We start from the raw sequence: 27,947 nt of genomic DNA on the forward strand, positions 1-27,947 counted from the left end.
GCAATACTTTGATGGACGTCGAGTTGGACCAACTTAGGTTGTCAGTTCTACCGAGAAAGGTGTTATAGAATACCTTAAGGAAAAGTGACCTGATATTTTCGGGACAATAACGGGACCCGCTCAAGATAACTAGAGACTATGCACACTTTTTCCAGTCACTTAAAACTTCGCTGTAAGATTGTGGAACCTTTCGAAAAGTTAGCGCAAAAATTCCGATTAGGCGATTATTTCTCACATAATACAACCTCCAGATCTCATTTTGTGAAGTGATAATTTAAAAAAAAAATACTAACGCGTCTAATCGGGGGCGCCTGGTCACATTACCTTATAGTGATCTACCACGGGGCGATGGAAAATCTACTAAATTTCCTGAATGTCCGAAAATATGTTGATGGAATGTGTGTATAACTTGGTTTAGCATGAGATTAAGTAGTAATGTCCTTTTTATCTTTGATCGTTTCGTAACTTCAATACTGAACAGTCTTTATGATACTCGTAATTGTGTGTGTATGTGTAGGAAATAACTGGCTGCTGACAAAGTAGATGTATGCAAGTAGTATTTGAACAAGTTATTCGTTTGATGGTCAGTCGGTTTTCTCACGACTTGGTTGACGACGATGAGTTAAGATTTCGTCGAAAAGACCGTTGAGTCTCCAAATCCAAATCCTTCATGCTGTCGTCACTCACCTGAAATTACAAGAAGTTGAATTACTAATCACGCAATTTTTTCAAGTGCAAACTAATCGGTAGTATTGATAGGGATTATAATCTCTGGCGGGCGTTTTATCCCTTTCGACGCTCTCCATCAGGCATTGAGTTCTACAAGATGACGACACGAATGAACTCATGATGAATGAAATTCATGTTTGACAATTCTCGGTGGTTTGTTTACTTTGTCAGTTGCGTGAGTTCGAGTGCAACGGGTGCTCATCTGTTGCATTTGCACTCACGTAACTCCCTTGTAAACAAACCACCGAGAATTGTCAAACGAAGTTCATCCGGCTCATTTTGTTGGGTTATGTCGGTTGGTGTAAAACCTAATTGTAATTCTCTCTCACTCACGCGAGAAGGCGTGTCACTCCTGTCATCCGATATGGTGATATACAGACTTTGCCAGTAGTCAACATATGATGGGCCAAGCCGCCTCTAGGCCTATGTCGCCCGTGCAATAGCATTGGGTTGTTTTGATTTTAACAAAGGCAGATGTTGGCTAGGATAAAATGGCTGCCTGGGGAGTGGGACGTAGCGTATTGGTGAATCGATTGCCTTGTACGCAGCGCACCTGGGTTCGAGTCCCGACCCCGCACATAGGGTTAGAAATTTTTCCTAAGAGATTTTTCTAACCCGAAGAGGCGAATGACCTTAAGGTTAAAACCTCTATAATTGAAATAAAAAAAAATGGCTGCCTAGCAGGGGGCTGGACTTATCCGATATCCAAGTTTTCCGAGATAAGATGAGTCGCAAAATTCTCCATCTCCATAAATAGCGTGAGAATAATTTTTCGGATAAAAAAAATTTATTTGATTTTTCCCTTCTCACCGGAGAAGGTGATAATATTTTAATTTTGTGAAAAAAATGCGTCAAAATATACACTTAATTTCAAAGAAAAGCGGCAAAGAAGTACAACAGACTTGTTTTTTTTCGTATTTTGGAATTGCGATAGCAAGGCAGCGAGTGCAAAAAGGATACCGTGATAAACTCATTCGCTAATTCTCCAGCGGTTTTATTTATCCGGAGAAATAACACGTTATATTTATTCGGAGAAGTTGTGTGAGTGCCAATAACTTTTCAGGTGAATATGTGAGTTTTTATTGTGGCAGTAGCAAATTATCCGGACGCATTTACTTATATGAGCGATAAATGCAATGACTGCTCTCCATGCATTTGGTGATCGTATCAGTCTGTCTCGCTTCAGCTTATTCTTTTCCATTGCATTAACATGTATAGAGTTTCTACGGTTCATGTACGTACACGTCACATGAGACAAATACTTCATAACTAGCTAGTGGAAAATAATAAACAAAGACGGCAAAAGCAAATGGGATTGTTTTCAACCAAGAAACTGCATTAGTGTTCGTGAGACCGGTCGACAAGAACTCAATATATCCAGGGCAAAGTAAATATGTCAAAATAATGTACCTAGCATGGACAAGAGCGTTCCGCACTAATGCAATCAGCGACTTACGACCTGTATAAGGTATAATCTCTTGTAGCGCCGAAACGATTATCCTGCAACCTTTATAAAACAGGTGAGTAATGTGATAACAATCCGCGAAGGCACAGGTTGTCCGAGGTCAGCAGGGACTAATTATTTTAATTTTTTTTTATTCTTGCATTGCTCAATTGTGTAAACAATAACAAGCATACGATAGTAACATATATACTAGTCCAAATGCAGAAGAAATGAAAAAGAGACCAACGAATTAGTGACTATCAAGCAAAACATGCTGTGTTACATAGCGGTACTTTCCAAGCCCCAGCTCGACTGGAATGACATTTCGTGCGCTCTTTGTTAATATCAAGAGGGTGAATGTTTTGACGTTTCTTTGAAAAATGAGTGAAGCCAACATAAGCTAGCTTTCTGGCTCGGCTAGTTGTTAAAAATGACAGCGAACGCGCTTTAGGCAACTTTCACATTGCTACGAGCCAATGTTGTTAACTCGACCTGAAAATTTTCGAATGCAAACAAACTTCATTTTGATGTGCTTAACTGGTACTCAGGTTATAAAAGCGTTCGGATTTTGTGGAGAAGAAGCGATGCAAGAGAAAGCGTGAATTCTCATATATTGTTATTAATTACTTATTTTGATTCCAAATTTTAAACAGTTGTTATACAGTTCATGTGAACAGACCTTGAACATTTGAAACGTAGCTAGCGCTACTGGCATTTGGTGGCAGCTTCAGGCAACAAACAGTTTTCACGGAGCTGGGTGGCAGCTTCAGGCAACAAACAGTTTTCACGGGGCTGGTTTATATGACTGATCAGCTGTTCTTTAGAAAACCCGCGAACAGCTGATCAACAACAGTAAACAAAGAGCGCAACGAATGTCATTCTGGCAGGCTTGGAAAGTAGGGTGGTCAAACATCCTGGTTTCCCAGAGAATGTCCTGGTTTTTAACTGACTGTCCTGGTGTGTTAGGTCTTCGTGAAAAATGTTAGATTTGTCTTGATTTTTCTCCTCCAAACCAAAAACATTTTCGCAGGGTCTTTAACTCATTTATTCTGGTCGCAACATAAACAAATCGAACTGGTTTCGGACGTGGACCAAACTCTGGGCGCTCTCGATTTGATGAAACGATAATTATCTGAGCTTCTTGATTTAAATATCTTTCAATACTGGGCCCTTCCGATTTCCCCCTCCCCCCAATTTTTGGAAAGTCACATCGACGTTTTGGTGACTCCGTTTATTCCCATCTTTCGAGTATCTGTTTCCAGTGGAATATTTCTATCTTGCTGAAAATTTGCGAAAATGTCTCCAGTACATAAAAAGGGAAGCGAGACGTCAATAACACTAGTTTACAAATTTTGGGTTAATTGCATGAAGTTAAGAAAAAAAGATGTTATCTAAGTCAATTTTGGGTCGCTGAGCACGAAAATCATATCCATTTTCTTTTTCAAAGAACCGTTTTTGTGATTTTTTGGAAAAGGTGTTTTTGAGCACTTTTTGCAGTTTTTGGTCAATATCTCAGGAACAAATCTTCCGATTAACACAACTCAACGACTCACCATTCGAAAGGTATTGGTGTTCCCATTCGAAAAATGTATAACATGTTAGGATAAAATATTAACAATTTAGGATTAAGAGCAATCAAAGTAAAAAAAGTAGTGTTTGGTAAAATTACTAATTTTTGCTTTATTTTTCATAAAAAATAAATCAGCAAAAAAATCTTTTAAAATCTTATGTGACAGGCAAACTTCTCACGTGAATTGTAAGCCTAAGATCACGAAAATCTGACAAAACTGGTGATGTTATTAGGCACCGAGTGAAAATTGCTCTGTTTTTCACATATCTCTTTTGGTCTTAAATAAAATTACACTAGTTTACAAGAAAAATGAAGTTACGAGAAAAAGCGTTTTCTAGATTTATTTTGGGTCGCTGAATACGAAAATAATACTCTATTTCTCTTTCAAAGAAGTTCGAGTTAAAAAAAAATTTCTTCAGCTTCTGCTTTTTTGTTTTTGCTCTATTTTTTATTGCAGAAAAATAATTTTTCATATTTTCAGAATCTAATGTGACAGATTTTAACAATTTTAAGCTAATCGCGGTAAGCTAAGAAGAAAGGTGTTTCCTCAGTTAATTTTGGATCGCTGAATACGAAAACCAAGTCAATTTTTTTTCAAAGACGCATTTTCAAGATTTCTTTGAAAAAGATGTTTTTGGGCCCTATTTCAGTTTTTTGTCAATATCTTGTTCAAATAGGATCCGATCGAAACAGTTCGAAAGGTATTGATGTGCCCTCTCCGAAAATGTATAATATGCGTAGATCAAATCTCGACAAACATATGATTACGGCTTAAAACCCAACTGTAAAAATTCTTTTTGAAATGAAATTTCAGACAAACTGTTACCCGCCAATCACAGATGTTTAAAGTAAACAAAAGAAAAGTTTTCTCTTGCATGAACTGCGTTTAGCCAGTAACGGTTTGTCCGGAATTTCCTTTCAAAGAGAATTTTGACAGTTGGCTTTTAAGCCGTAATCGTATGTTTGTCGAGAAATGTACATTTATTATGATTACAATCGACCAAAGTAAAAAAAAGTCTAATGTTCGACTTTTTTTGAAGTAGAATACTTCTAACGTTTCAATATAGGGTTCCGTTTCAAAAATTTCAGTTGAGAAATTTTCCCAGATTTGAAATGCGAATATCTTCCGTTCTACTGGACGAAATCGCAATATTTTTGCACTATCTGATCGGAAATTTGTGCACGTATTTCGTATTAAATTTCGGAATTACTGCGACTACTATAAATAAACCAAAACAAGGATTTTCAGAAAACAGCGAGGAAAATGCGCAATTTGCCAGCATATCCCACGCAGAGCCGTCAAAAAGGAGCATGTAAGCGTTTCATTACATACGGGAATGTTATATATACAGGTCACGCGAGCTTGTTTTGTATCAGTGGGTGCTCGCTTACCACACGAGCAACATGCTCGTCCGGACGGTACAATGAGCGGTATCATGTTTGCGTTCCCGTACCAAGCGTCATCGCAAGGTTCTTCGTGATAAAATGCAGGGAATCACCAAATCCGCCATTCGGCGTCTGGCTCGTCGTGGTGGTGTAAAATGCATCTTCGATTTAATCTACGAATGATGATGGTGTGCAAGAAAATGTCATCCGAGATGCCGTGACCTACACTGAACACGCCAAGCGCAAAACGGCAATGAATGTCGTCTATACTTCGAAGCGGCAGGGACGCACTTTGTATGGATTTGGAAGTTGAAAAGGTAGAACTCACTTGTATCATAAAAAAGGCCCTTTTCAGGGCCACCAAAATCATTTCAAAGAATAAGTTTGCATTTTCTGTTTCATGGACTGTTTCTCCCTGGAGAGCAATTTATGTTAAACCCTAAATTATGATTTATTTCAGTACGCAAATTGCAATTATGGTCAGAAACAAACTGGAGTGAAGTGGAAAACATTTTTACTAGGCGCATTCAAAAAAGGTTTCAATTCTCAAACATTTTACCAAGGTGCCGTATTACATTACTCTCTTTACCCTGAGTGTTCGATAATCTCCGTAGTGGAAACACAATTTCAATTTTGTTCTTTATCAAAAATATGTGGTCGGCCAACAAAGGTGTGGAGCTACGAAGAACACATATTGAGGACAACACAAAAAAGGACGAGCTTACATTGTGCTGTAGTCAGGTATAAAAACTCAGCATGCTGTTGCTCACGCTCAGTTCGTTTCCAGCATCAGCATACAGCAGTTCGTTTGCAGCATCGCCCGCAAAATTCAAACCGCCGTCCATTTGCTGCTGTCAGAAGAGTTGGCCAAGCACGCCGTCTTCGATGAAACCAAAACTGTTACCATATACACCAGCACCAAGTAAATTTCGAACACTGCCCAAACAAAAGGCCCTTTTCAAGGCCATCAATTTATCGACAAAGAATGAAATTGAAGTTTTGTTATTACAAGCATCAGCTTGTCAAGAGCGTTGGATGGTAAGTGAGCCACTTGTGAACAATACCGTCGCTTTCACGAGAATGGCACAAAATCAAAAGTTATTTGTGATTTATAGACAGTTTAGTGTAATGATTCAATTTACACAAATCGAACGTTTTCTAACGTTTCGATATAGGTGCTCCGTTTCAAAAGTTTCGGCCAGAATGCTGCCTGTTTTTTCAAACGTTAAAATCTGCTGTTGTATTGAATGAAAACCTTCGATTTTTGCGCTGATTGGAAATAGTTGTGACTAATTCTGTAGAATGTACAATTACTGAAAATAACGGATTTTGTGAAAGCAGTGGTTGGTCCATACAATTCGATTCTAAGCGAGCCAGACCAGTTTTCGTTGGAAGGTCCACCTCTGACAATAGAAGTAAACTATTTTATTTTGAATTCAACTACAACTTCCTTGAAAACAGCACAGCTAAAAAACTTTTGGGAAAAACGCGCAGACCTAAATTTTCCACTATAATGGAAACTGCCTGTGCCCCGCCGCACAGCATCATCAAGATTGATAGTAATTCAAGCCGGGAGGAAAGAGGTTGTAAGGCAATGGAAAACGAAAATTTCATTTATATCTTACTGGAATATAATTGGCTGGTCCTGAAAAGAACTTGTTGGTTTGTGGTTTATTTTGGGTCACAATTTAGGCCTGCTCGATTGCTGATAGCTGTGAATTTCTCGCAGGGCGACAGTTTCTGTTCAGTAGTGATGAGGCTTCCTAACGCCAACCGTGACTGGGGTACTTTTACACGACCTTCGTTGCTTACTGCTTGCGGGGAGGCTTTCCTCTGGTGGACTTACGAGCGGTTTGTTTGGTACGGGCCATTTAACAACAAAGAATCGAATTGAAGTTTTGTTATTACAAGCATCCGAAAGTAGCTTGCCAAGAGCGTTCGATGGCAAGTGAGCTACTTGTGAACAATATCGTCGATTTCACGTATTTCACAAAAGAAAAAGTTATCATTTGTTTGTTTGTTTACAGTTTCGTGTTTACTAGGCGCATTCAAAAAAGGTTTCAATTCTCAAACATTTTACCAAGGTGCCGTATTACATTACTCTTTTTACCCTGAGTGTTCGATAACCTCCGTATTGAAAACACAATTTCAATTTTGTTCTTTATCAAAAATATGTGGTCGACCAACGAAGGTGTGGAGCTACGAAAAACACATATTGAGGACAACACAAAAAAGGACGAGCTTACATTGTGCTGTAGTCAGGTATAAAAACTCAGCATGCTGTTGTTCACGATCAGTTCGTTTGCAGCATCAGCATGCAGCAGTTCGTTTGCAGCATCTCCCGCAAAATTCAAACCGTCGTCCGTTTGCTGCTGCTAGAAGAGTTGGCCAATCACGCCGTCTTCGATGGCACCAAAACTATTACCATATACACCAGCTCCAAGTAAATTCCGAACACTGCCCAAACAAAAGGCCCTTTTCAGGGCCATCAATTTATCGACAAAGAATGAAATTGAAATTTTGTTATTACAAGCATCAGAAAGTGGCTTGCCAAGGGCGTTGGATGGTAAGTGAGCCACTTGTGAACAATACCGTCGCTTTCAAGTAGAATGGCACAAAATAAAAAAGTTATTTGTGTGATTTGTAGACAGGCTAGTGTAATGATTCAATTTACAAAAATCGAACGTTTTCTAACGTTTCGATATAGGTGCTCAGTTTCGGCCAGAATGTTGCCTGTTTTTCTAAAAGTGAAAATCTGCTATTGTACTGAATGAAAATCTTCGATTTTTGTGCTGATTGGAAATAGTTGTGACTAGTTGTGTAGAATGTTCAATTACTGATAATAACAGATTTTGTGAAAGCAGTGGTTGGTCCATACAATTCGATTCAGAGCGAGCCAGACTAGTTTTCGTTGGAAGGTCCATCTCTGACAATAGAAATAAACTATTTTATTTTGAATTCAACTACAACTTCCTTGAAAACGCACAGCTAAAAAACTTTTGGGAAAAAGGCGCAAACCTAAATTTTCCACTATAATAAAAACTAGTGCCCCCGTCGCACAGCATCATCAAGATTGATAGCTATTCAAGCCGGGTGGAAAGGGGGAGGGAGGTTGTAAGGCAATGGAAAATTTCATTTATAATAATAATACTTTATAATTGGCTGGTCCTGAAAAGAGCTTGTTGGTTTGTGGTTTATTTTGGGTCACAATTTAGGCCCGCTCGATTTCTGATAGCTGTGAATTTTTCGCAGGGCGACTGTTTCTGTTCGGTAGCGATGAGGATTCTTAACGCCAACCGTGACTGGGGCACTTTTACATGGCCTTCGTTGCCAACCAGCCCCCTGTCAAGGACGACGTCTCTGTACAGCCAGCATCACTGCCATGAAAGGCAAAACATTGATTTTGAACCGAATGATTAGAAGCTGTATTTAGTTACAAAATGTCAATTAAATTAAATTATTAAATCATCCCACAAGATGCAAAACGTCGTGTGGAATGCTTGAATATCGAGCATAGTGCCGAACATAATTCTTTGTTTGGGGCTTTATAGCTATAACACCCCATATATGTCGGTCGCTGTCAAACTCCATATGATGGTATAGGGTTGCCAGGGGGCTGTTGCCAACTGCTTGCGGGGAGCCTTTCCTCCGGTGGACTTACGAGCGGTTTGTTTGGTACAGTTTATGTAGCGAAAAATGCTGATCTGCTACTTCTCTGATGCTGGTAGTAGGACGACGGTCAAACGCTCGTTTGCGTGCCTTCATTCATAAAAGTTCAACAATATTTTCAAAGAATGTTGCAAATTGTCAACTTGATAATTCCAAAAATACTCCAAATAAACTATGAATGTGCTAAAGTCGACAAAGTCGCATAGAAATTGCTTATTCCAGAGCAGAATTTACCGGTCTAAAGTGTATTCTACTTCACTCCGGTTATGTCTCTGACATTACCCACCCATCTTTTTTTAAAAAAAGCATATTTCTAGCATATTTTTTTATAATAAATCAAGGACAGAAGAAAATTCTTTTAGAATCTAATGAGATAAATAATCTTTTTGCATAAATTTTAATCCAATGGTCACAAAAGTCGGATGAAAAATGTAGATGGTATGAAGCACTGAGTGAAAATTATAACTTTTTATTTTTCGCACAATCATACTTTCGGCTGAAATAATCTTCTATACTTGATAGTTATTGTTTGTGTTGGGTACTGTCTTCTCGAGCTTGCATCCATCCATCCTGCGTCATTTGAATGGTTTTGGATATTTCATTGTGACAACTAAGAGCTCTTTTTAAAATGTGGAAACATCATTGGAAAAGTTTTGTTCTGTCTGTGGTGAGTACATATTTTACGAATTAAAGGAATTTTAGCCTTCTGCTTCAACAGGCTTCACAGCAGATTCTCAGTTCACAGAATAATACGTGGCTAGTGCTACGATCCCACTGAGACTCCTTCCCGATAGGGACTCGAATATTTGACGACTGGCTTATGAGACCAGTGCTACATCCTCTAAACCGCCGCACCAGGGCAGCGTCCACTAAAATCATAAAATTTCCATTTCGCTAAATGAGCCATAGCATCAACATTTTCCCTCCGATGTTAGGCTTAAAATTAACGTAAGCATATTATTTGTCATCTTAGATTCTAAAAGGTCCGAAAAAAAATTCGATAAAAATAATCATTTAAAAATGAGTAACGTTTAAAAATGGTCAAAAATGTACTTTTTTAAACATTGGTCGCTTGCAGCACTAAAAATTTTACATATGATCGACACATATTATATGTTTTTGGAAAGGGCATCTCGGCACCTTTCAACCTGCATGTTGACTAAATTAATTGAATGATTTTGACACGAAATATTGACTAAAAACTACAAAAGTGCTCAAAAACGAGTTTTTTGAGAAAATCAAATCGCTTCTTTGAACAAAAAATGAATATTGTTTTCGTGTTCAGCGACCCAAAATTAGTCTAAAAACTACTTTTTCTTGAAGCTTCATTTTTCTTGTAAACTAGTGTAACTATCGTGGACTAACTCCATTCAGTGCTACCTTGAAGTTTTTCGAACTGGACATTATGGAACCATTTAATGCTCACTGCCAGCAATAGCATGGTGATGATCAAGATGGCCTCACGTCTGGACGTTTGACAGCGAATAACCTTCTGTGTCTAGCATCATACAATATCTTACATAATAGAGAATGTCGCGTTCAATTTGATGTCATTTACATCAACCAATCTATCGCTTTTGATAACCAGTCACTAAAACGCATATATTTCGAATCAATAATATTTTTTTAATTATTTCGATCATACCTCATGGATCGAAAAATAGAGATTACCAGGTATCCACAATTACTTCAACGTCAACAAATACCCCAAGGAAGGCACCTCGCACTGTTGATATTTCTGCTGTACTTCAATGAGTAACATCTTCTCAATGTTCTCAAGAAATTTCGTCTGATTAGCCCAATTGAAGATTTAAGATTTCTTCAACATCAGCATCCCGTTTTAGCTGTTTGGCACAGAAAGAACTGCTTTGGAGTAAATCTGAAGAATTGCTCGGTGATCTCAATTAGATGTAAGTAAGTCGCGGTTGGTTTAAACTATCTGCAAAAATTGAACGCGAAATTTTTGCACTACCGAGTACCTGGGTAAACTCTACCTCGTTCGAGCGGGAAGTACTGTCAACTTGTTTTTACATCAGCGGGAAAGCGGGGTCCGCTGACAACTATCCAGGTTCATGATTATCTGTCTATTTCATCAGCATCGGTCCGGTTCGGTCGTTTGGTGGTGCAGTAGGAAGGCCTGGACCGGAATTCGGCGTGAACAAATTGGCTGAAAATATCCCCCCAGCGGAAAAGCAAGTTTTCTCCGGAGGAAGAAAAAAAGCGCTGCGTGTGGAAAAGGCAGCTCCCTTTTGTGGTGAAAGGTTGGTAACATAATGGTGAAAAGCTGACATAGAAATCCGCCCATACTAGTCTTCTGCAGAGTGGAAAACTTGTGTTTTAACCCGCTCGAGCCATATTCGCACACATCCGCACTGCCGCTGTAAGAAGAACCGGTTCTAGAAAAGGAATAAGAAGTGCTGGAGATTACCTCGGGAGAAAGTTCTGTCGAGATTTCTTAGCTTTTGTGCGTGTATATGGCCGGAATCGCGTGAGTCGGTCCTCGGGTTTTACGGTGCAAGTTTCCAGTGATCCTGTCGAGTAAAGGCCGAAGCAAATGGAAGGGAAAAGTCGGTGCGTTCCCATAAAATTTGGCCAAGCCATTGCCATTCAGCCAACCGCATGAGTACCGCCAGGTCGACTAGGAGGGAAGGAAGACAAAACAACGTCACAGAGCACAACGGAGAGGAAACTCTCAAGCATTTCCCGGGATCGTATGAAGACGAAGGGCAACGTCATCAATGTGAGAGCAACTCTTTTTACGTCCTTCTAAGAACCATGTATGATTTGGGGCAGTTTTGGGACGAAATTTGGGTAAAGTCAACATTCATTTTACACCAACAATGTCCTATACGATCAGAACAAAATTGTTCGTGAATCTAGTAAGAATGCCTATCTTGGGATAATTGTCCAAAAGCTGGAAATGAGTCACGATTTTTCGTTACATGATAAGTTCCCGAAACACAAGTACACCCCAGCAGAAAATTCTTTGCATTTCGAGAACTGAGTGATTTCATCGCCGGTACGTAGGTAGATAAATTTGAACGATCTACATGCTGGCATATCTGAACTGATCGGAATTAAATATCCTAAACTTCCTGCACCCTACAACTACAAATGGCCTGGTGGAGCGATATGTTCAGATAGTAAGGCAAACTACATGACAACAAGAAAGCAGGACTTGGATGTTCGGAAGACAACAAGATGATGCTTCCGAGGATAATCAAGGGTGTCTTTGCTTCACAAGGGCGAGCCAGGCTACAGTAAAAGTAAAGCGCATTGATACTAAATGACATTTTGTATGAAAGTTGTTTGAGTATATACTGCCCCACCAATGGAATAATTGTCGACGCTATAACGATGCCCGTTAACAAAATATAATGAGCAAGTTTGCGAACTGTATGCTTTTGAAACCGTGATGAGCCTCAGTAGTCATTCAGAAAAAATGTAGAAATAGGATGAGTACTCTTAATAACAATGTATAAAGAGATACCAATTTTATTACAATCCTGTTATCCGATTTCTGAGAGAAATAAAGTAAACGCAATATTGCTTTTGGCACTTAAACTGGATTCTAACCGCACTGCGCACTTACTATTCTTCTATTAAATTCTTCTCATAGACTGGTAAGTTCGACTGGTCTATCTATGAAAGCACCATCTCAATCACTTGAAATATGTGTTTTGACAGCTCGCAGTTTTCACTGAAAACTTTTCAGTAGCAGTTTGATCACTCGCACTTTGAAAGTGCGGAGTCCAGGTTGGTGGGTTGTGCTCAATATTAATCGATCAAGCAGAATGAAAAATCCTCCTTTTCCGACTCATACTTACCTTACAGAAATTATGCTGTAGCAACTCTGCTGCCGATTGTCGTTGCTTCGGGTCATGCTGTAGGCAGCTAGTGACAAAATCTTGACCTTCCTCCGATAAACAGTCCGGTATCTCTGGCGTTTCCCCCATACCCACCTTAAACATGATTTGAAAGTTGGAATCAAACTGATGCCAAGGGCGCTGCGAAACAAAAATAATTTTTAAATTCAGCAAACAAAATCGCTCCCTTTCCGATACTACCTTTCCACTGCTCATTTCAATGACGACGCATCCTACGGACCAAATGTCAGCTGCTCGGCCGTGACCCTCGCTGTTTGTTTTGGTGAAAACTTCCGGTGCCATGTAAGCTGCGTAAATATCCAATTAGCTAGAGTTCGAACCTTCAGTTAATGAATTTTTTTTACCTTGCGTTCCGACGTATCCTTTCAATTCGCCCGGTATCGTAGTGTGTGCTTGGATCTTTACCGCAGATCCAAAATCACCCAGTTTGAGACAGTTTCCATCTCTAGTTAGGAAAATATTGGCTGTCTTTAAATCTCGATGTACTACCCCATGCCGATGCAGTTCCTTTACACCGGAGAGTAATTGAATCGTATAGCGACGTGAATGTGCCTCCGGAAGTCCACCATTGAGTTCCACCAAGCTTTCTAATGTTCCTTCCGGACATAGTTCCATGAAAATAAGCAATTCCTCCTTAAAACAAACAAGAATATGCAATTCAATCCTAGTTTCATACCCGAACCAACAATTCCACTTACCCTATGAATTTCCACTCCATAATATTTCACCAAATTTCTGTGATTGATGCCTTCGAATATTTTCAGCTCCTCGGCAACCTTTCGAATCGCACTCGTTTCGCCAGGCTGGATCGCAATCTCCTTCATTGCCATCAATTCGCCGGACGAATTGTTCACCGCTGTGTATACCTTCCCGAATCGACCTTGACCTATTTTGATGCCTCGATGCCAGCTGAAATTCACACTACGTGCTCTGTTCAGCACCTTATCACAGTAGCTTATCTCTTTGACGTTGCCAATCAGGTTTCTGTCACGTAATTTTTCGTTCAACGCGTAATCAAGCTTGTTGATAGCGTCACGCACACGTAGCTGCCGCAGTGGTTTGGTGCCAAGCAACGTTTCCGTTGGTACACGTATTCTTATTTCCGGAACACTTTCGTATGATGTCTGCTTTCGGTAAACATCGTAAGAGTCAGTTGTATGATGCGATCTGAGCACAACGCCGTCTTCTCGTAAACTCAACTGGTTCTGGTAAGTTTTGCTGAGTGTAATTGTAGGGATTGATGCACGTCCCGGCGTTGGGGAAGGAGATGGAGAACTTTTCCTAGATCGCGGTGATCGTCGCAATCTCTCCGGCTCCTTAATACTACCAATAACATGCGAAATGCACGCATCCATTTTTGATTTAAGATCTTCGAATTCTGCATTACGCAGGTGACTAGTACACTGTGGATCACAGGCTGAAATTAGGAACTCCAAACCTTGATTGGCCCATCGTGGACGAAGACCTCTGCCTCTCTCACAACGTTCCGTAACAAACTTCATCCACAGTTTGGCAAAGTGAACGATCGCATTGGAAAGTTTCAATTCACTCTCCGGATCGCGACAGTTTTCCGCTTTTGTCTCGTACAGCCTCGCTAAATCCTTGTGATACTCGAAGCCAAACTTGTACCCCTGATGTAGAATTTCACGAGTTCTCGACAGTACCGCAATCCGATCATTCTCATCCATATCCGCCATATTCCGCACATGACACTCATTTTGTAGATTTTCAATAACAGACGTTAGCTTATTACGGAACAACAAAGCATTTTTCTTCACCAAACGTAAAATATCGACAACCTCTTGACATACCGGACTCTTCTTGCGTCCAAGGTTGTTTCTTAACACTACGCCATCCTCACTTTCTTCCTCTCCTTCATCGCAATGGTCCCGGTGAAAGTCACATTTTTCTAGATCACGGAACAAACCTTTAGCAAAGGCCATAGTTTTCATGGTTTTATCACGTGCAAATGTAAACACGTCCTGCGTCTCTCGGCAGAGGGCTAGAAATTGCCACTTTTTGCCCGATTTATCAACCGGAGTATTGTCAATCGACTTTAATTGATCATCCAACTCACGCAGCCGTGCAATCATCTGCCTCCCTATGTCTTCCAGAACCTTTTCCACGATATTGCAAAACCGTTTCGCCGCAGTGGCGTGTTGTCCCGGAATCATCGGACAAACCAATTTAGTGAAGCGCCACTCCTCATCCAACGCTGATTTCTGATGACCTTCTGGTGTGGCCACCAGAATCCACTGCTCAGCATACTCCAAATATAGTTCAAAAATTTTCCTCACCGTACCATCGAATGTCTCCAGCACTCCCATATATTTATCCAATTCCGATTCGCGATCATACAGGGCGGTATTTATATGCTTCTGAAATCTGTCGCGATGAATCATAGCAAGTGTTAGGCCTTCCTTCAGCTCCTTAATATGTTGCTCTAAACTGAGCGGGTTTGGTTGTAGCGGTCTTGTTTCAAGCCGCATCTTTAGAAATTCTTGGATTACTTCCAAGGGAATGAGCGATAAAAAGATAAAAGCAGAAACATACGAAGGTAGTTTCAGTTGTTTGGCTTCGCTACTCCAAGCACCAAAACGACGGAGCTCAGATTCCTGTTCCTTGTCCAGTGGTGGTTCAATGCACGGTACATCCTCCTCGATAAACAAACTGTCATCTTCGTGTTCTTGAGTGTCTGGATTTTCCAGTGTTAGCTGTGCTTTTCGCAGTACAACGTTGTGTAATCGATGCAGGAACGTTAGTGACTTCCCAAGGCCACGACACTTGAGGACATTTTCGATATACCGTCGATATAGCGTGGTAGAATTGTTTGCCGTATGCGAGGTAACCTCCGTGATAGAGTTGACACTGTAAAAATTCAACGTGTTTATATATTGACTCATTTCAGTTTCTTCAGTGAACGCGTAATGCCGCCGAATGGAGAAGTCTTCCATATCGGAATAGTCACGACCGGATTCATCACTATTAGCACTTTCTGTAGCACTTCCTTCGTCTACGAACTGAACTCGTCTAGCTGAACAACTTCCGGTCGAACTGGATGTTGATTCGCCTAGTCCACTATCGCCGATTTCAGAAGGTTCCTCCTGCACCGAAGAACTTGTAGAACTGTCCGTCTCCATGATTGGCCAATGGTAAGGTTTCTTGTTTCCCTGAAGTCGCGCCAGTAATTTGCCTAATATTAGCAAGGTTAATCGATGCTGCTTGGTCATATTGTACCAAAGGCACATCGCTTTGACCTTGCCAACAAATGCCTCACTTTGGTACAATGGAAATGCCATGCCCATTGCTTTGGATGAAGGGAACAGACTTTCCTTGGATTCTAACCGCAGTAAGAGGTCCTCTACCTGTTTCAATGCGATCGTTTGAATCTCCAAACAATCCTTACAGTACATCGATAGACAACCGAAACAGAACTCACGAATGGTGTCACCGTTGACCGTGGAAGCTGTGGCGTCTGATCCCAATCCACTGTCAGCCTGGCTCAAATCACTTACGTTTCGTGCTAAATGTCTTTGGAATCGAAAATTCATGATTTCCTCTAGTAATATGTCGATTTCGTTTCTAGCCTGACAAAGGATCTTATCCTGCTGTTCAACCGAGCGATCGGCATGCCAAGCTTGTAGCTCCAGCCATATTAAATCGTTAACATGCGTTTGCCAGAGTCGTTCTTCCGTGGAGATTATATTTCGATTGGTGCGATCTTTATCGATACTACCTAGTTTTATCAAGTTGGAGAATGTTTCGTGAAATGCGATCCGATTTTGAGGTATTTCAGACCCTGCATTGATGGAGCAATCGCGAAAATTCACAAAAGCGGACGGAGGAGCCGAAGTTCTACAACCCACAGGTCGGGATTTTACACTCATGAAACGATTGCACGATTCGATCAATGTTGGGATCACTCCAGCGCCGATTCCAGAAGGAACATTAGTGATCGGCATACTTTCAGCACGTTCCTCGATAGATCCAGGGGATGGACCAAGGTTGGCCGAGTTTCTTGCTATTACAGGATTAACAGCGGCTGCCATCTTTAACTCCCTTTCGGATTCGCGCAGTAGCTGCGTCGATCGTTTGTCGCTGCGAACTTTTTCGTCTCCATCTGTCTCCATTATCATCTGGTTCAAAATAGCACAGTCAACCGTGTTGCGTCTGTCAGCACGTGGACGCGCCAAACGACCGGTGCGCATTCTGACATTTCCTTCCCTGAAACAGTCGGTAGAAAAGATAACAACGAAAATATTTACCAAAAAGGGTACCATTCTGCAATTGCTTATCTTATCTGATGGAATGCATTTTCCTGCTGCCTAAATTTCAAGTGACCGCCAGACACTATCAACCGAGAAGTACTGCCTAACCATTACACACGAGCACACGAAAGCCCATCTTGTTGGCCAATCGATGAAAAAGCAATATGGCGATTCTATAAATTTTGGAACAGGAAAAATGTTGATCCCAAATACGTACATTCTTTGACGAGAGCTTCTGCTTTTGTTCTTTATTCTTGTCCTTGGTGGTGTACTACCATACTGTTCCGCGTACCGGCTGAGTACGTCGTCCACGGAGGATATCCGGATACCTTCTTCAAAGTCCTGCGAGTTGCTGCAGAAATCTTCGACAAAATCCGGCTCGTCAGCGAACGGTCTTACCACGGTGCTACTGTAAGTACCAAAAGCGAAAATATTAATATAATTGAAATCAATTTGGATAATAATTTCAGTGGTTGGTCAACTAAATCTGTAAGAAGCTCTACCGCCACCACTGAACAACTTATTCGCTAAGGTTTTACAGGCAAATAGAAGAAACCTCCTGGCAGAGGACAGGAAACTTGCTTCTTATCTTATCTTCTCGAGATGTGAATGTGACCGAAAATGGAAGATAGTAGGACGGCTTAGTGTTGCTTCACTCCAGCAAAATTTGCACGAATGGGATAGCAATAAAAGGCCTTTTGATGAGGGAACTCAATTCACGAAAACCCTGAGCTGTTTACCTGTAGCACGTGGCTGTTGTTGAGTGCCCTAAGCTTCCTTGTTTTCCATACAAGTGTTGGTCACGGCGAGACACTAACAAATGGTTGGATTGTATCCGTATTACTATTATTATTATCAAATCATTAGAATTTTCTCCCGCTCTTTCTGAACCGATGATCCATTCAGCTCACATTCATATACGTCTATGTTGTCTGCTCTTTCACGAACCGAAGATCCTACATACATTTTAGTACACACAATTGTTTATAGCACAAACAAGAGGAGTTTACGATAATGTTGTTCTGTTCCTGTCGGAATGAGAGTGTGAGCACGGAATAATAAAACAACCCTTAGAATAAGTTATGTTAACTTAAATTTAAGTAGTTTTGAGTTTTGCGTCGCTTGCGCACTTATTAGTCTTATCAAAAACAAAGAAAGAGATTCGACTCAGTCGAGGTCTTCCATGGAATAATGTACTTTTGAGTTGTTAGAGGCATACTCAAAATTTGATAGATTCACCTTAAATTTAGGCATATTTAACTCAAGGTTGAGTATAAAAAACCTGTCAATGAGTTGTGGTTTTTGCCCTGGTTAAAGGGAAACTATCTTCAACACAGTTTACCTAATTATACCGTACTCCACGATACCCCGAAATTAAGTAAAAAGAGCTCAACTTTTGGTAGTTTTTCGTATCCGTGAAGAATGACAGAACGAAACCATGAAAACTAATGGCGATTTCGCTTGAATCTGAAACTGAGTCAGGTTCTAACCCCAACCGCTGTCAGTTCATACATTTTGACAGCAGTTGGGGTTAGGAACTGACTCAGTTTCGCCTCAAACAAAAACCACTTAAAAGAGAGCAAAGTCCATTTGGAGCGCCTCTGCGTAAGCACCTATGAGCGCTGCCAGTTTGCTTTGTGTACACGCGACCATAAAATTACCTACAGAATAAGTTCTTTTAACTTAAATTTAGGTACTTTTGAGCTGTGCGTCGCTTTCACACTTATTAATGTTGTCAAAAACAAAACGAGTGATTCGACTCAGTCGAGGTCTTCCGTGCGGTAAGGTACTTTTGAGTTGTTTGGGGTATACTCAAAATTAGGCATATTCAACTTAAATTTAAGTAAATTAAACTCAAGGTTGAGTTATTATTTTTGCCGTAGTTAAATGGAAACTACCTTCAACACGGTTTACCTAATTTTACCTTCCTACACGATACCACGAGATTGAGTCAAAAGTACTTAATTTTAGGTAGTTTTTCGGTGGCGTGTATGTTTGTACTAAACAGTAACGACACTGAATCCCTCTGGATAAAGACTCGACACGTCAATTGTTTGTTTACCATTTATCTGTCAGTGTCATTCCAATCGAGCACTAGACCTGTCAATGGCCCTCGTTCCAGAAGGATTCGAAGCGATTTTCTTCGGATTGATGGCTTTTGACAGGTCTCGTGCTCGATTGGAATCACATTTACTGATTACTAATACGAATAAGATAGAGTTGGCGAGTCTTTATCCAGAGGGATTCAGCGTCTTTACTAAACAGAATAACAAAGGGATGATATGTTCCGTTTGGAATTGGAATACAGCTGAATTGCAATTCCATAGCGAACATAGCATCTCTTTGTTATTCTAGTCTCTTTAGTTTTTATCTGCTGATGTGGGAATCAGAACAGCAGAAAGACAGTAGGGGCCAGTACAAGAGGTGTTAGTAATGTCATTAGTGAGCAGTAATGTCACTTTTAATAAACGTGTAAGGCGAGTCATGATGGAATTCCCATACAATCCTAGTAATGTCATTACTTAGTAATGACACTATTATAGTGACATGTAGGATTTGTCATTTGTGTTTATATTGAGTTGATGACCTACAACTCTTTTTAAAAAAGGTGCAGCTCATCACCTCGCTTTTGCGAATTGATTCTTTAGAACAGTGGAGAAAGGGTCTGTCAAACTCCCTACTACGGGAAGTATCCATCCATTTAAATAGTTCAAGTGCTGAAATGTTCCCCGATTCCAGTTCACCATTAATTGCTTCGTATCAGCACCAGATGCTGTTTTTCCTACCAGCGTCCCACAGCTGTTCACGAGAAGGCACCTCTCCAGCTACACTGCATACTTCCCACGAAATGTCGTGAGCAGAGATTGGAGAACTGGATCTCGAACAGACATGCCGCTATTGGAAAAAAATCGGCGAAATTGTGTCGTTATGTGGCTGCGATCATTGCACCAACTGAGCTTTGCATGCTGGGAGTTCACCAGCTCAGAGAAGCCAGGTACTTTTTTCAAATGTCTGCAATAATAATTTTAAAAGTCTGGGAAGAACAAAAATGTCAGGAAAGCTAGTGTAATCAAAAGCCTTTACATTCAAAAATCTGTAAATGTCTGCAACCAAACTAAAAAATCTGCAACCAAACTAAAAAATCTGCAAATATCTGCGTCATCGAAGAAATCTGCAGCTTAAATTAAAAGTCTGCGAATAGGGATCTTTAGGGGTGTGCGGGTTAAGGCATATTCTGATGCAGATTAGTACCGTGAGTTAATATCTCAGTCCTTTTTCAATTTTTTGGCCCGAAACTATTGAAAAAAACATTTTTTAGTTTGTTTACTTTTAGGACAATAACACATCCAAACCAATGCGACTTGCACGACCCTATAGGTTGCCTTATCAGATCTACCATAGTTTGCAGATGAAACTTGGGATGGCAGGTTGCTAGCGGATTGACAAAGTACCAGATCATGCTGTGTGGGGTGCTGTCCCGGTTAACAATGAGGCGAACGAGATATTTGCAGATACGTCATTTAGTAGGACAACTGTCAGTTTGCTGGTTGAGTTTAATTTGGTTTTTTTAAATTTAAAAATCATAAAGGAATAATTAAAGTTTAAGAATGATATGAGTGTACTCGTAAGGACACCCGCTACCAATACATATGAAAAACTAGCACAATTTTTCCAAATTAAAGTTCCCTATTTGCAGACTTGTCTGCAAATCTGGCATCTCTGCACCAGCTGAAGGGAAAACTCGACACACTAGTACAGCAATTGAGTGTGTTATTAAAAACGCTAAAGCGTGTCACTGATTCTTTGAAGCGAGGACAATAAGGTCGGGTATTCAATGAAAACTAGCGATATCGGCGATGTTACTAGCTTTTGAACCAGTATTTGGGAGGCCCCCGTACAAAATCGGTAACCGTGGCTAAGGTGCGAGGAGGAATGGGTAGGCGAAGTAATTTACGAGATATCAGCTGTCTCCGTCGAAACCAATGATGTACACGAGGATAGGCGGTATCTTAGGAATTGGACGGCACCTGGACCAGAGGCTGTCCAAATGTTTTGATATGAGATGCTGACCGTTGTACATTCCACGATGGCTGTATGTTACAACAGGGCGTTACACGAGCCACGCTTATTGCCAGATTTCATCATCCGCGGTATCGCAATTTTCCTCCTCCAGGACAACAACAGGTCCAACCCATCAAAAGACAGATCACTTACTTATCTAGCAATTCTGCACAAGATCCTGCGCACCATCATCACCTGCAAAAATCAAACCACCAACGATGCAATCATTGTTGGACAAGCAGTGTGTAACCAACAGAACCATAGTATGGCCTATATCGATTACACGTAGCAACGACACCATACCGCACTCGTTCCCCATCAAGGTATTGGAGATATATAAAGTAGATCCTGCAGTCGTGAGGTTCCTGCGGCAGGCGATGGAGTCAACTACCAACATTGCAGTTCAGAATAGAACGCTCCGCATCTTGTAGGGGCATTCTAAGCCGCTTTGGTTTTATTTGGCCAAGAAGCCCCTCAATAGGACACTCAATCGAAGCAGGCATGAAGAGGTGACCCATACCTTCTACATGGACGATCTCAAGATCTATGCTGACTCGACGAAATGGCTGGAAAAGTCAGAAAACTAATCGAAATGATTAGTGGCGACATCAGCATGGAGTTTTGTTTAGCAAAATGCCGATCTGCTCAGCTACTATTAGGGCGATTTGTCGATACTGCTGGCTACAAGAACGACGAATGCGAGATGATTCGGGGCATGGTTCGTGGTGAATCTTATAAGTATCCCGGATTTCGATAGCTCCTCGGGTTTCGCCACACTGACATAAAGCTTCAGCTCCGAGATAAGTTCTTGAGTCGAGTGAATTGCGTCTTGAAGCCTTTCCTGAACGCGTGGAAGAAGGTCGCAGCAATGCACATGTTTGCTGTCCCCGTGTTGACTTACAGTTTCGGCGTCATCAAATAAAGCCGGACCGACCTGGAAGATCTTCAGAGAAGATTGAAGAAGGCATTTAGACAAGAAGGATCGCGCCATACTCAGTCGGTGCTGGAGAGATTCCTCCGACTTCACCTAGCGCAAGTGAACTAAAACCTTAATTGCAATCTACTGACTGCGGAGGGGAAGATTGTCGAGTGGAAGCAGAAAGCTGTGCACTATGCCCACTTCCACCAGTTGGAGACCAAGTCTTCGCGACACGTCGGGGATATATGCCGGATGGATCATTCGCCACCTGAAATCATCGGCCATATTATAATAGGCTGTCGCGTACTAGCCAACACAACCTATACCCAGCGTCACAAAAGCGTTACTATGATTTTGCACCGGCAATTGGCACTGCAATTTGGTCGTTTGGAAGAGCTTGTGCCGAAATCTGCTTGTGGCTGTTCTGGAAAATGCCCTTTTCAAGCTGTATTGGGATCGTACTGTTCCATCGGGCCCATTCCTACACCACAACTGCCAGATACGACAAGAGACGACGCCGAGTCACCATAATCGACGTCGCCGTTCTATTGGACAACAATCTGTTAGATGCTCACGGTGGAAAAAATGTCAGATATTGCCCACTGACCGTAGAGATGTAGGAAATGTGAAGGTTTGATGAGGTTCCAAGATTTGTTCCAGTCAGGTTCAACGAAGCTACTTGACAGCTATAGCTCAGCCACGCTACTACATATTAACGACAATAACCACCTTCTCGACCTTTGTTTTGTCTGCAATCAAATTTCAGCGACATCAATACTGACAGCGTCTTATCCTATAGTAAAACCAGTAGCACAGCATTCTCCATAAAACTCCATCATTACTAGCACTGTGATACATGATTTCAATGTTTCACCGTTCTCCGTAACTTTTACGTCAGTCTCAACCATGCGAACATGCGTATCAGTGAACCAGGCAACACTGTTTCTTTCTTTATTAGCAAAATATTCAATGTAATCTTAAGGCGCATCCTAAACTGGCTAGGCACCCATATTCACTTCTAAGTTAGGAATACCTCAACGAAGCCATTTGGGACCGCTGATGCGTCAATTATACCTCAATGATGTACATCTAGCTCTGAAGGCTCCACGATTTTCTTTCGTGGATACTTTCAATATTTTTCGTCTAATTGGTTCAATTGAAGATTGTAAAATCCTCCAACAGCAGCTTCAAGTCTTTGCTGATTGGTGTGACATGAACCGTATGTGTGTAAACCCGAAGAAGTGGTCGATAGTTGCATCATTTTCAAAGAAGGATACGATTTTTGCCTCTCCCAAGTAGCAAATTTGGTTTTATAGCACACTGTGCATTCTAAGTTTTAAGAAGACCTTCAAGTATGCCATAAAACCTCAATTGTTACTAGAGTTATGCAATCACTCTGAACATTGGTTAAATAAACCCGGCCCGGAGGGCCGAGTGTCATATACCATTCGAATCAGTTCGTCGAGATCGGAAAATGTCTGTGTGTATGTGACAAAAAATGTCACCTCTGTTTCTCATAGATGACTGGACCGATTTGCGCAAACTTAGTCTCAAATGAAAAGTAAAACCTTCCCATTGTTCGCTATTGACTTTTTTTTATTAATGGATCTTCCGATTTTGAAATTACGGGTTCAAGAGTGCGAACACATAGCAAATTCCCATATAAACTGGTACCACCATGATATCAAAATGATGCAAAACTTATTAAAATAGGTGCAAAATTACTTGGATTTGCTAGTCTAGATCAATAATGGCTAACCAAAGTCGCTTTGACCACATTGGCCACCTACGACGGTTCTTGATTGCATATTAGCATAAGCATGATGACCGTACACTTCGTAATTGTTACTCGGTGATTGACCAGAACAAACGATATTGCACAGAAAATCAATGAATTGGATCTGGGAGTAGCTATTCATTCTCAATGTGCACATTTCGAGAGTTCTATACTTTGCAATGCCAAGAACGGCGCCGGCCACCTCCTTACAGTTATCGAGGAAGGAAAAGAATGTTAGCGTAACACTTCTTCAAATGTTTCACCCATCACTGTTAATGACACGTCGTCCGCGAAACCCACGACTTTCACTTTCCTGGGCAGCCGCAGTGTCAAATCCCGTTCCAAAGTATTGGACCTAGAACGGTGCCCTGAGAAACGCTTACTGTGACTCACATTAACTTCTGCCCTTCACTCGGCTCGTACCGCAGCACTCTGATCTGGAAATAGCTCTTCAGGATCTGGCATAGTTAGTTGGGAGCCCTCATTCTGTGCAGCGCTGCAGCACAGTATAGATGTCCTCTTCCCTTCTGTTTAGATGTCAGTACTCTCGAGCACTGTTCGAATTACATCCACTGTCGCATCTCTTTTTCGGAATCCAAACTGTATCTTGGACAGTACGCGCTTACCCTCCGTTCATTTCGTCAACCGGTTAAGGATGATTCTATACGAGGCCGAATCGCCCGGTGACTTCTCTAGCTTCGTCAGCAACACCAGCTTCTGTACCTGCCACATTTCGGGGCACTTGCCTTCATTTAAACACTTCTGCAGCACCATCCTGAACATGTTCGGATATGCCAGGATCGCAGCTTTCAGCATCTTGGTTAGTATTCCATCCATACTGGGAGCTTTCTTTGATTTCAGGTACTTTGACGCTTCTGCGAGCTCATCGTTAGTCACTTTCCGATCGTCCGTGTTTGTTCCTTCTTCTTCACCGTACAGTGTCGGTGGCCAGACAGTTGGATCGTGCTTGGGGAAAAGAACCTCGACGATTATCTTCAGCTTACCCGGGTACATTTCGGCTGACGTCGTCGAGCCTTTCATTTTCGCCATTACCACTGGATACTCGTCGCCCCAGGAATTGGCGTCTACTTCTCGGCACAGCTCCTTGTAGCAATCTGCTTGATCTCCCGTTTTAAAGCGACCCTAGCTTCCCGTAACGCGGCTTTGCGCACTTCTCGATCTGGCTCGATATCACTCTCAAAGCCCGACTTCTGGCTCAGATACAAGCAACGCGTAGCGTGCTAAGCGTCTCGTTCCACCAGTAAGCTGGACGCCGTTTGTTGCGTGGTTCCAGCTTTCACAAGTCACAAGCCGCCACAATCCTTCTTATTAGGTCAGTCGCATCCACGTTCTCGGTCCCGCCGTTCGGCCGAAGTGCCTCAACGAAGAGGTCTTTGTTGAAGGCTTTCGTCTTCCACTTTCGTTTGGCGGACTTCCTTCTCCATACTGCAGCAGGGTTCCGTTGACCGATAACGGTAGCGAATCGCCTGGTGGTCACTATGCGTATACGTTTCTACGTATACGATAGACTCCCTTTCGTCTCTCCGAAATGTGCAAACAGAACCTTCATTGCGCAATCGTACATCTAACTTTGCTAGAGCTTCCTACAGGATACACCCTCTTGTATTGGTTACTCTACTGCCCCATTCCACCGCCCAGGCGTTGAAATCACCACCAATGATTACTGCCTTCCGACCAATCAACTGTTCGGTTAACTGCTCCAGCATTAAGCTGAATTGCTCTACTATCCACCTTGGATGAGCATAACAACTGCACGCAAAGACGCCGTTTATTTTGGCCCTCGTATGAGCGTTCTACCACTTCTTCGTTATCAGGGGGCTTGACAGGGCTCAGCAATCAAAGCGACATCACACATTATTTTTGTATTGTAGACAGCCACAACAGTTGCTGTGCGGTGTCACAGTGATTCAGATTTATCTGGGTTATCTCCATTATCATTGGCCTTCTTGTAGGCAGGGCATTTAAAACCATCCATCTGATGAAAGTTTCCGTCCGCTGGGGTACAAAGTAAGCACTTAGGCTTCTGCGAAAGTCTCTCGCAAGATGGCCCATCTCCCCGCATTTCCAGCACATCTCGGACCAATCAAGCCCCTACAAAATGTCCAAAGCCTAAACACTTGAAGTATTTCTCCGCTTGTTTGTTCACTCGTAGGGCGACTTTCAATGAGCATCTCGACCATCCAACCGTAACTTTGTCTACCTCCAGGTCCTTATCGATAGTGTAATGTGAATCTCGCCCAGGTTACACTGTCATGTGTCATGTGCATCTCGCCCAGGTTACACTGCTGCTTCAGTGCACCTCTCAGCTCGTCTTCCGTCGTGATTTCATCAAGATCCTTGCACACAACCACCATATCCGGGTTTAACGCTTTAACTTCTGCCTTTTCACCCATTGATTTGGCAATAGTTTCCTGCAAGGTCGAGTTGCTAGTCGTAGGATCCTTATTCAACTCGTACATCATCTCGCCTTTTTGTGGATGCCTGATTCTTACCACGTTTTCCCCAAATCTTTCAGCTTCAGGTTTTCTCTAACCTTCTTGAGCAGCGCTGTATACGTCGTCGCGTCGTTAGCTTTGCCAAGCACGGCTTCTCCCTTTGGCGCCTTCTGACGAACCGTAGGTTTCCGTTTTCTCTTCTGCTCCACTTTTCGCCCTTTCTTCTGCTTTTACTATTTCCCGTGTTTCTCCTTCTGACCTACAACGGTACTCTAGCTTTCTCCCTGTTGGGTCACGTCCTTTTCGTATGATGTGCGTCTTGAATTAAAATCAATAATAATTTTCAATAACTATTATTTGAGAATCTCGCAAAATTATAGGAAAATTTAATAACTCGATAATTTTCAATAACTATTATTTGAGCATCTCGCAAAATTGCAGGAAAATTTAATAACTCTTCTGTTGATTCACTTAAATGTAAGTAGTACAGAACTTACTATTGATAGCGAAACGAAGTGTAGTGTAGTTATCGTTGTTCGATCAATTAGTTTTTTTGTGCCGCTAGAATATTGCCTGCAATAGTAACGAAATGTACTCACGAATAGACATAAAAACAACTCGAAACCTTCAAAATGCCGAAAGTTGATTGCCGACGTGAGGAACTTGAAAGTAACTGGTGCTAATTTCGAAACCGGCAAAATATACACATTAGCTGCCGGTTGTTTAAACCGTTTACTAAAGCAGTTCCAGTTGGCTGCATACCACACAATCACTACGCATTCCGATGCGCCATTGTACGCTGTCAGCACAAGTCGTGCGAACTGGTAAAACTCCATCACCATAAAACAAAAAAAAAATGCTTATCACGTTGAAAACAAATATACGAAATAAAAAAACACCGGTATGCATTATCGGTTTATACGCGATTAGGTCTTTACGGAATGAGCGCCTTCCGCAACACACAATACTGATAAAAACACAACCGAAGCTAATATCAACACGCCAATTGTTGGGTTTCTTATTTCATATGTGTACTCCGAAATCCATCATTACACAATTAGTATCTTATCACTGTGTAAACAAACCTTTGTATCTTAATGAAAACTACCACACATGCGAAACTTCTCTATTTTTACTCACATCCACCCATCTGCCACTCACGAAATACCTGCTGCAAAACGCTAATTATCTATGTAAACAGGTCTTGCTTCCAATTAAACAGCCAAAGAGTGGTAAAAAGAGTGGGCGAGGCGATCAGCCTTGGCGACAGAACTGACATTTAACATTATCATCTGGTTGCATCAGGTTCTCGTTTCACCTTCAAAACAACTTTGGGAGTTCATGGCCATGAACCGAGGGATTCCCTGAGCCGCCATACATATCACGCACCATTCAACATGCTACCATTTGTTTTCGTTTGCAACCACCACAGAGCATTAGCCAATATATTATACCTGCTATCGCCGTCATCGTCGTCGTCCTCTTCATCGCCAGAGCTGAAATTTATGTCTATTCCAACGCGGCTCTTCCAGTCCGAATCGGCCATTTTTTCTATATTCAAATTTTCTTTTTCACCGCAGTCACCATCGGCAAAATAAGCTAGGTTTTGGATTCGAATATATCTTTCGGCTCGAGTGCTGTTCACTTTAGACTTTATTTGGAGTTGTTTCTATTCGTGATAATCACAAAACCGGCCACTTTAGCGATAACATCCGAAACTCCTTATTGAAACTTTAAGCAGACCTTCTCAGCTCAAACGCAAAACATTTCTGACGCTTTC

General features: G+C 41.5%; 1 protein-coding gene across 1 annotated transcript; it reads right to left on the reverse strand.

The window, feature by feature from the left end:
* Window positions 1-280: 280 nt before the first annotated feature.
* On the reverse strand, window positions 281-27,947 carry LOC131677766 (mitogen-activated protein kinase kinase kinase 4). Its single transcript, XM_058957792.1, has 7 exons — window positions 27,622-27,947; window positions 17,171-17,362; window positions 13,384-16,909; window positions 13,030-13,318; window positions 12,866-12,972; window positions 12,626-12,805; window positions 281-687 (listed from the first exon to the last, which is right to left on the reverse strand). Exons 1-7 carry the CDS (start codon window positions 27,711-27,713, stop codon window positions 598-600), a joined length of 4,476 nt encoding a protein of 1,491 aa, XP_058813775.1. The 5' UTR covers window positions 27,714-27,947; the 3' UTR covers window positions 281-597.

Source organism: Topomyia yanbarensis, chromosome 1, assembly GCF_030247195.1.
Source record: "Topomyia yanbarensis strain Yona2022 chromosome 1, ASM3024719v1, whole genome shotgun sequence".
Taxonomy (NCBI): Eukaryota; Metazoa; Arthropoda; class Insecta; order Diptera; family Culicidae; genus Topomyia; species Topomyia yanbarensis.

Bases quoted from the DNA above. Each gene is read 5' to 3' on its own strand.
- LOC131677766 (XM_058957792.1), bottom strand. From the start codon at position 27,713: ATGGCCGATTCGGACTGGAAGAGCCGCGTTGGAATAGACATAAATTTC. The intron at 12,973-13,029 runs GTAAAAAAAATT...ATATTTACGCAG, and splicing joins AGGATACGTCGGAACGCAAG to CTTACATGGCACCGGAAGTT. The intron at 688-12,625 runs GTAAGTATGAGT...TTGTAATTTCAG, and splicing joins TACAGCATAATTTCTGTAAG to GTGAGTGACGACAGCATGAA.